The 10,710-nt window shown below is 41.4% G+C and overlaps 1 protein-coding gene across 1 annotated transcript in view; it reads left to right on the top strand.

Moving 5' to 3' along the window:
- The window catches only part of spop (speckle type BTB/POZ protein), a gene marked incomplete at both ends in the record, with an annotated part of 129,634 nt that overhangs the window by 33,189 nt on the left and 85,735 nt on the right, over positions 1-10,710 (top strand). Inside the window, 1 exon segment of the mRNA XM_083779017.1 lies at positions 10,007-10,059. Coding sequence (XP_083635143.1) covers positions 10,007-10,059 — 53 coding nt within the window.

Here is a 10,710-nt window from a genome sequence, read left to right on the forward strand (position 1 = left end):
TTGAACTTTGAACATTACAAACAAACTTTGCAAATAACGTTTCGGGGTCCAAGCAATTCCCTCTGAATCTGTGCTATCATGCTAATGCTATCCTGCTGAGTTCGCTCCGTCTTTGCTGCTGACAGTCAGCAAGCAGTGACAGGGAAGAGAACGGACTGGAGCAGCAACACAGTGAGGGGAGGGGCGGTGGGAGCAAAGGGGACAGATCTTCAAATGAACACCGCATTGAGCCTCGACACGTTGTTAGCTTGTAGCTCTGCTCTTTTTGGCGAACGACACCGCCGTTCAGAAATATAAATTTAGGTATAGAACCGCGACTATAGAATGTGCACTTGCTGTAGACAGAGACTTGTCTTTATCACGATTGAATGGTCAAATCCTGTAGTCGCACCTGTGCTACAAATCAAATTTTACAAGTCGCACGGTGATATTTTTTGTCGCAAATGCGAGTACCTAGTCGCACTGTCGAGCCCTGCCCACCCCTGCATTAAAGTAAAGGCTTCACTGTTGCTGCAACATCATCACATCAATGATATCCATTGTCACCCGTAGGCCTCATGCAGCATATCTAGATCCACAGCCTCATGAAACTGATCTTGAACTATTTGACAAATTTCCTCTGACATAATAATTACGTCATGTGTCATATCAATTTGTATTTGAATAATACTGTATGTGGCTTAACTACAGGGAAACGGCACACCTTGCCAAAGTATAGCGCATACATTTACAAAGGTAATAAACCTGTGCCTTTTGTGGCAATGCATTCTTTATCGTCGGCACTAGTGTTGCACACATGTTTGGGGATTTAAATCGAAATCTAGCTTGTGTTGAGAAATGCCAGGCTTTTTTTTATCTTCTTTCTACATTATCATGCAGATGGATCATCTTGCAGAATCACATTAAGGATCTAGCTTTGCAGCTAAGCAGCAGTTAAGTCAGTGTCTGTGACGCTATTGAATAATAAACAATCTCGCTCTGTTCTGTCAGGATGCTCAAAATAACGTAAAATAATGAAAAGGTATGACAGTTTGATTTGTGTTTATATGCGTGCGTGTGATTATGTCCGTTTGTTTTCTTATACGTGCGACTAAATGCGTGTAACCTATACTGTATCACTGTGCACGATCAGTGAGAAACGGTCACTGCTGACCGTTCGGTTATAGGGCCAATTTACTGTTATCACAGTGACAAGTGTCTCCATGCGGACACAACAGTAATTAGCTGGGGGTTGATATCGGTGAGGACCTGTCGTAGGGTCCCACTGATCTTGACCCCCATCTCCTTCTTCATACTTGTCAGTTGGGCCTGTCTATTCTCCATCCAGTTGCTCATGCTCTGCTGCTCCAGGTAATTGACGCCACTTCAAATCAGGCAGTAGAGCGGGTGCCACACTCACCTAAACTGTCATTCAGCCCCAGCCAGATAATACCACCAGATCCCCACCTATAGCGTTGGGATCCGGAATCATCGGGAGGAACTTGATCCAAAATTGAGCTGAAACCGGAAATCGGTTACATCACATTTGGAACTACAATGTGGACTTTTTTATATCTGCTATACAATTACAATACCGGTGGTTCTCAAACTAAAACATTTCAAGGACCACCATCACTCTGAGAGTGACCTGTGTTTGGGTCCATTTTGGTTCCATTTCTACACTCTTGAGTAACAGACCTGTTAGGTTCCATCTGGAACCCCCTGTAGGAATTGTTAAAAGGGAACCGTTAAGAAATCGGACCGTTAAGAGGGATTTGTTAAGTGTGCTTATCAAAGTCAATTTACGTAATTTTCATACATACGTTGACATTTGAGGCCTTTACTTGGCCCTCAAATTTGAGATGCTACCAAGTACTGACTAGTTACACGGGTTCTCAACGTTTTTGGCTGGGGACCCCCGGAAATGCTTTGGCCATGTCTCGCGACATATCCGCCCCTCCTCCCCACCCCCAATACAAACTGACTGCAAAAATAACCTTAATATTAGAGATGATATATCCTAAATGAATACTGATACCAGATATAATAATTAAGGAAAGTTTATTCATGTACTATGTGTACTATGTAAACTCTTCATTTACATTTTCCAGCCATTCAAAAAAAGAAAAGAAATATTTGGGGACCCCCCAAAATAATTTGGCGACCCCCCCCTGAACTAATAAATGGAAATACAGTGGCCAGTCTCACCACCTTAATGCAGCTTACTGCAATAGGCTGAATAATACAGACAACTCCAAATGTCTCTAGCTGGTTATCATCCAGAGGCCTGATCTGGGATCAGTTCATTATTTGGGCACAGAGCTCTACAGAAAGCCAACCTTATAGTGTGTTAAATCCATAAGGCCACAACACTATTAAGATAAGGCCCTCAAAATAAAGCTGCTGCCAGCGTTAGTATAAGGGTGGCAATGTACAGGTGGCCTGCACTGAAACCAGGAAATGCCAGACAGATAAAACTTGCTGGACTGCAACAAGCTGTCCCCCACCCCACCACACGCACGCACGCACGCACATGCACACACGCACACAGTACAGTGTGTGGTAACATTTTATAGGTCCACATCTTGGAATCTGGGAGCACAACCAATGCTTATTTTGTTGCCAATTTTCAATCATGCCCCGCCTTTAAGCTGTAAATATAAAACTTCCATTCCTAACCTAGAGTAATTTCTTTGCCCATCTAACGGTATAAAGTTAACCCACCCCCCCCCCCCCACACACACACACGTTCTCCTATTCGACAAATGAATCACATCACCCTGCGTTTGGGAGAGACCCATGCGAATAACACTCTCTAATGGAGTCATTAGAATCAGGCACATTCCAATCTCTGCCCAGCCAATCAAAAGCACCAGAGAGACTGCCTCTGTTTCAGTACTGATGCCAAGAAGATGGTTGACAACAGCCAATGAATGATGGAGGGAGAAGGACAGGCACACATGAACAGAAACAGACAGAAAGTGAAAGTGGACAGAGAAGAAGAGATAAAGAGAGGATGGGACATACATTCTCCTTGCAGAAAGAAAGAAAGAAAGAAAGAGAGAGAGAGAGAGAGAAAGAAAGAAAGAAAGAAAGAAAGAAAGAGAGAGAGAGAGAAAGAAAGAAAGAAAGAAAGAAAGAAAGAAAAAGAGAAAGAAAGAAAGCAGTGAAACCATCAAACGTAAAACGCTACCAGAGCAGAGTGATAGTGTAAATAAAATGCTGACCCCCGTAAAATCTGAATCCCCCCCCCACCGCCCACCCCCCCCTTCCTCCTTTCCCCTAACTGTATATGTTTCTTTTCCCTATTTGCTTCCTTTATGATGAATTCCTGTTCTGTTCTTTAACTATATAGAAGTGTCTATTTGTACGTCTCTAAATGTTTTGATAGTGCAGCAGCTAAGCAAAACGATCGTTCAGTTTGTGATAAAAGCATGCAATTTGGTACACGTATAGCCAAAGGCATTATACAAAGATTTGGATGTGGACCCATCTTGAATTCTTAACATGGTGCCCATAGCAGCCATTTTTCAAGATGGCCGCCAAATGAAAAAGGCCTTTTGTGGTGGTTCTGGACAACCGTGGGTCCGACCGACTCGACACCGGGCACTGCACTCCCTGTGGGGGTGTGGAACGTGTGTGTCGAATTTGAAGTCGGTGGGGCAAACGGTTCTCGAGTTACGTGGATTACAGATGTACAGACACACACAGACTTGAATATATGTCAATGGGCAATGCCCATTGGGTTTTCTTTAGATGATGGGTAAGAAGAGAGAGATGTGATGTCAGGTGGTGTGGGCTAAGAAGTGGTCAGGGCTAATATAAAGTATATGAGATGTACAGTAAGTGCAAAGAGAGATGGTGAGGGAGGGAGAAAATTATTTGTACCAATTGACAACTGACAGTAGACAGTAGTTGCGAATGCAGTGAGCACTAACTATGACGGCAAGGGCTGAATGTCTGTGTGTGTGTCCCGCTGTTACACCACCCGCCCACCACCAGAGGGCGCAGCTGTATCACACAAAACACACACACGCACGCACACACACACACACACACACACACACACACACACACACACACACACACACACACAACTTAACTTAAAAAAAACTTAACTTAAAAAAAAAACTTAACTTAAAATGAAAAAGAAAAAACTTAACTTCAAAAAAACTTTAAAAACACTTAACTTCAAAAAACTTAACTTCAAAATAAAATCTTAAAAACTTAAAAAAACACAAAAAAACTTAACTTCAAAAAAAAACTTTAAAAACACTTAAACTTCAAAAAACTTAACTTAAAAATAAAATCTTAAAAAAACACAAAAAAGTGAAGTTTAAAAAGAAAACCTTAAAAAGTATGTAATTTATTCCAATTGTTATTGCCATTTACGAGCTGCGTTCGCTTCCCGCGTTTGCGCGTCTTACTTGTGTAACAGGTTAAGGTGAGTATAGAGATGGAAATGTTCTAGCAAGCGAAGCCATTGTATTGAGAATATGGGACATATGTGTCAGGAGTTATTTGTGAGAGGGAAGATGTATACGATGGTAGTGAGACCAGCCATGCTGTACGGTTGGAAACGGTGGCACTGATGAAAAGGAGGCACAGCTGGAGGTGGCAGAATTAAGGATGCTATGGTTCTCATTAGGAGTGAAAAGGAAAGTGAATTCTAATACTGAATTAGAGGATCAGCCCAGGTTAGAAGGTTTGGGGATAAAGCAAGAGAGGTGAGTTTGAGATGGTTTAGACATGTGAAAAGGAGGGATGAGGGTACATTGGGAGAAGGATGCTGAATATGTAGCTGCCAGGTAAGAGGATGGCCAAAGACGAGGTTTAACACTACGAAGTCTGAAAAAATGTCACTACTACTCAGTCGGCTGAACGGTCAGGGGGACCGTGTTTTTGGTGCGATTTGATTGGCCACTCTCTCCCCCACTCGTCCCTCTCCAGCTGGAGAAGACATTGTTCAAGCCTGCATCCCATTTCCAACGAATTAAATCATAATATGTTTCTTAACACATGTTTTCACTCCTAAAATGTATAAAACTAATAATACATGTGAAAAATATATATTTTGCCGTTGCCCGTTAGTACTATATTGCAACATAGCCATGGAAGAGTGTCGCGTTGCTGCCTTTTGTTGCTCTTTTTTTCCTTCCAAAAGAGCAAGATCACTTGTCTTTTCTTGTGTGTTATCGATGTAATTAATATATGTGACCCCACGCGATGTACAGACTGCTTGACTAGGCATGTAAACATGACATGATTGTATTAATGTTTAAGTGTAATGATGTTATTGACCGGATTGTCCGTAGTCCTCCAGCCGTTAGCTTACAGTTGCTAATATTATAAGCTAACAACATTACTAAAGCCAATGTATTGCATTAAATGCGGCCTGTCCGCGGTAAATTACTTATACAAGTGAGTCGCGTTATATTTACCTAAATTACCAGCCAAAGTACATTCCAAATAAACAATTATTAGCCACGTTATGTTGTTATATCAGTTTAATGAATAAAAAAACATCGCATCAAATACGGCCGTTAGCACTGTGAATTCAACATCCGGTGAGGGCAGGATACGGATCGTGTATGTATTGTGTATGGAAATCAGCGCATGGGCTTACCGGATGTAAGCCTGGCAGCTGGCGATATTGAGCCTATATGCCAGAATAGGCTGTGCTGTGAAACAAATTAATCCACAGCAGCAGGCCTACATACGTTCCACGTCGCTTGCAGAAAGAACTGTTCTTTTGACTGACAAAACATTTAGCGGTTCGGGAGGTCTATCTGGTTGGAATTATTTCAACACTTTTTATTTTGTATCGCGCATCGGCAAGCGTTCTCGCTTCATGGAAAGTAAATGTCGGGTCGAGTCTAACCGAGCATTCAATAATAATAATAATAATAATAACAATGATAATAATCATTGTATTCATATTCCTATTATCTTATCAAAATAATAAACAAATTCCAAGTTAATTAACCAGCCAAACGTATATGATTTAATTCGTTGGACATGGAATGCAGGCTTGAACAACAACAATGCCGTCTAAAGCTGTGTGTTTGTGTGTTCTTTTTTTTTTCTCCACCCCTTTTTCTTTCAATCATAGCTCGCTAATTTTTTGCTCATTTAAAAAAATTCAAAATACCATGTAAACTATGGAATTGGGGCTTTCATTTGGTATATAAATAAGTTGTGTAGGCGCTCTCTACGAAACGATATCAAGTGAAAAGGAAATGTCGGGGAATCACCATTAACACCATTATCAAGCAGCGCAAACAAAAGAGTGGGGGAGAAAGGGTGACGGCGGTCGATTGGGCCGATTATAGTCAGACTGAGTAAGAGATATATGCCTAAAATCATATTTACAAAAAGTTTCAAATGGAAAAAAAAACAGAGATGATTTCAATCGAATATTTAGACAAAGTCATGCAAGGGGAACTTTCTCTGGACTCCATGGGCTAAGAAAATAAACGTTGAAATCTCAAATTCGGTCAGAACGGCTGCTCAGACTTCCTAGTGTTAAGGATGCTGTGAGAGATGACATGAAGGTGGCAGGTCACAGAGGAAGATGCAGAAAACAAAACCAAATGGGGTCCATGTGTGGTCCAGCCCTATGGAATGTAAAATTCAAGCATGTGCTAATGAAAAGTATATAAATATATAGTTTTGATGCTCATCCTAGATCCTACTACTATAGGGGATGCAAAGCAATATGCCCGTTTATCCGACCGACTTCTCCTACCAAATCACTCAGTTAGTCCACATCTCTCTATGCACAAAAAATGATGCATGCCACAGAAAACCATCTGCACTACATTGCATCCATGTCATATTTACTGTACAAATATTGCTTTTGTATGACATACTGTTATTGCGCAACATTTCACTGTGACGCAAATTACATTACAATTTCCACATTAACCGACCCCTCCCCTTTTCCCTGCGCGTGCACACACACACGGTACTGTACAGTACACTACAGTATGTTACAGTACAGTACAGTACAGTACAGTAACGTGTGGTACGGCACTGTACAGTACAGTAGAGTATGGTACAGTATGATACCATAAAGTATGGTACAGTACGATGCAGTACAGTACGGTACAGTGCAGTACAGTGGTACGGTACAGTATGGTACTGTGCAGTATGGTACAGTACATTACGGTACATTATGGTACAGTATGATACAGTACCGTACAGTACAGTACAATACAGTACGGTACAGTATGGTACAGTACAGTACAGTACAGTACAGTATGATACCATACAGTAAGGTACAGTACAGTACAGTATGATACCGTACGGTACGGTATGGTATGGTACGGTACGGTACGGTACAGTGCAGTACAGTACCGTATGATACCATACAGTAAGGTACAGTATGGTACAGTATGATGCCCTACAGTGCCGTACAGTATTATACAGTATGGTACAGTACATCACAAAGGTATAGCCAAATATATGCTGAAATGCAAAATCAGTCTAATATTGGTGGCCATCTTGAAATGAATGGCCGCCATCTTCTCTCACAATATGGCTGTTAGCCACTGTAGTAATATGAGTATTGTGAGACAGAAGGAAGCTTCTTAGAAATTACAAAGTTCCTAATTCAAATTCTGCATCAAGAATACTGTATCATTCAAGACAGAGATCATCCATATTTAACCTGTCTGAAAAATGGCGGCCATTTTGAATTTATCCAAAAGAAACATTTACCAAGTACTATGCATGGAAATATGTCCAAATATGTCTCGAATATCATATTATATCCATCACTCATAAGAAAACGGTTGTTGCTGGTGGCCATTTTGAAAAATGGCTGCTATGGGCGCCATGTTGAAAATTCAAGTTGGGTCCACATCCAAATCTTTTTAGAATGCCTTTGGCTATAAGTGTACCAAATGTCATGCTTTTATCACAAACTGAACGATTCATTGATATAGTGGAGCTAAGCTGCTGTACTATGATGAATTGAACATGGTGGACCCTCTTGTAAACAAGTGTAATGCTTAATTGGGTCGTCCACTCACAGTTAACAGTCTTTGTATTGAGTTTGTGCTTGAAATGTACTGTAATTCTGCAAACTGTTAATACATTATTTCAATCAATCAATCTAATCATTAACCCAACTCAGCCACACATAACAGGCAGTCGAGATAGAGAGACAAGAGGGTGAAACGCCGATAGGGGAGATAAGAGAGCTGCAGGGTTGCTGCGGCAACCAGAATTAGAACCCTGGATAACGAGAGAGAGAGAGATGAGATTTTGTGAAAGCAGCAACGCCGAAGAAGAAAGCACCTTTTCAGTTACCGAGGTTGCTGGGAGACAAAACAATACCAATTGGATGCTTACGGTTGATCAGGTTTGGATGGATGTTGAGGATCTAAAATGTCAATAGTGGTCCCCCAAGGGCAAGAATAATGAAGGCGTATAGAGATCTTAAAGTCCTAACCACATATGGTCGGGCCAGCTGTCATACATCTGTCTGCATATCCATGCCGAACGCCGAACTGCACTGAGGCAGCGACAGAGGGTGTAATGGCTGAGCATTAACCCATTTTGGGCGGGAAACCCCTTTTGGTGTTTAAAACATTATGTTATAATTTGGCTATTGAAAAACAGCAGATCTACAAGCTCATAGGTCTACGAGCTTATAGGTCTGCTATTTTTGAAAAAATGTGGCGCAAATCATTGAATTTTCAACTAAAATATTGGCTTCTGGGGGGGTCCCTGGAACTACATATTTTGAGATGGGTGTCCGTGGCCCAATAGAGATAATTCTGGGGGTCCTTGACATGAAAAAAGGTTGAGCACCACTGACATATAGAAACATAGGTCTTTCAGAAAAATGTTAGGATTTAGAAGCCTTTTTCTTTTTTTTTAACCGACCTCAGTCCAGAATAGGTTAAGTGACAGCTGAGTGAGCCACGACTAAAGGCGTGCGCGATAAAGTACACTGAAGGAGATAAGCCGTGCGTTTAAGACAACACACAAGCTCGAGTTCACTCCTGAGCGGGTCGACTCTGAGACACGTCCTATTCCCCCCAGATTTACTTCACACACTCTGTATTATTCAGTGTCATCATTACCAGCAGCCTGGAACCAAATAGACCTCCGTCATGAAGCACAGTGCTGCTGCTGAGCGATAAACCAAGATGCGAGGCCGGTGAGGCTACATTTTCTTGATTTAAAGAAAAAAACAAGGTGTCTAATTAACACCAATCGAAGGCAGCTAATGTTTTGCACTGGATAAATTTAGCAAGCCTAAAAGCCACAGTGGCGTTCTGCTTTAAAGGATAATTCCATACTAGAACTACTTGTACATATCCTCTCTTCATAATGTAAATAATATCCCAAGCGGCACTACTTATTTCGATGGAAATAAGCGAATTAGCACAACGCCCCATTCTGAAAAACCTATGTTTCTATGTCAGTGGTCAGTGGTCTTCATTCCTGAAGAAGATCCTAAGGGATCGAAACGTTGAGTCAAATAAACCAGTGGAGCTGAGTTTTTCATACCAGTGTTGCAGACTCTATTTTTTCTCTTTTTTCTGTATGTCAGTGGTGCTCAATCTTTTTCATGTCAAGAACCCCCAGAATTATCTCTATTGGGCCACGGACCCCCATCTCAAAATATGTAGTTCCAGGTACCCCACAGAAGCAAATACTTTAGTTAACAATGTTCGTTCTGAAATATATATTCAATGATTTGCGCCACATTTTAACGATTTTTCAAAAATGGCAGACCTAAAAGCTCGTAGCGGCGCGCTATGAGCTTGTAGATCTGCTATTTTTCAATAGCTAAAGCATAGCATAATGCCAACACCAAAAGGGGTTCCCGCCCCAAAAGGGCTTAAGCCCAAGTTGATAGAATCTGTTAGTTCATCACCTTGTAGTTAGTAGAATAGTACCATGGGCTTGTCATCCTGTCCCTTGTTGTATGAATTACAGATTCTATGTTCTGCTCCATTGGAGCACAGCTGGTAAATCTCTCTCAGGTGACTCAATTTGTCTCATACAGTGGAAGACCAAATGGGAAGCTGCAGTCACCAGCGTGGTGGCGGTGGCTCAGGGGTAGAGTGCCTGGATGGCAACCGCAAGGTTGCCAGTTCTGAACCCGGACTCCCCCAGAGTTACTGTCAAAGTGTCCTTGAGCAAGACACTGAACCCCTAATTGCTCCCGATGTGCTAGTTGGTGCCTTGCATGGTTTCCTCTGCCATCGGTGTGTGAATGGGTGAATGTAATGCACAATCTATGTAAAGCGCCTTGGATAAAGGCGCTATATAAATGCACCATTTACCAGTGTGGTGGCAATCGGCCCAAATCTAAGACTATTGTAAACGTATGAAGTTTAAGATAATAATACTTTTTCATATAAAACATTTATTTTCCCCCACACACGTAATTGAATAAAGATCAGGCTTATAGTTGTCACTGTTATAACGTCAGCGCTATGTTTGTTTTGCATTCTACCTGGAATGTGTACAATTCAATAGGTTTAAGGATTTGCAATGGAAGTCCCATTTTAGCATCTTCATTTGAGAATGGGCTTTGTTGATGTCAATAAAGTTTGTTGTTGCATTCTACCTACAGTAGGAAGGCGTCAGTGACACTTAGTTTGCTTTTCGTCAATGAAAGTCAATGGAAGTGCAGTTTTAAGTTTAGCTTCTTCATTTGAGAACTGGCTTGTGTTGAATCTCAAATGTCAATACTAGCGAGCAGTA

This window comes from Protomyctophum parallelum, assembly GCF_964188405.1.
Source record: "Protomyctophum parallelum genome assembly, chromosome: 13".
NCBI lineage: Eukaryota > Metazoa > Chordata > Actinopteri > Myctophiformes > Myctophidae > Protomyctophum > Protomyctophum parallelum.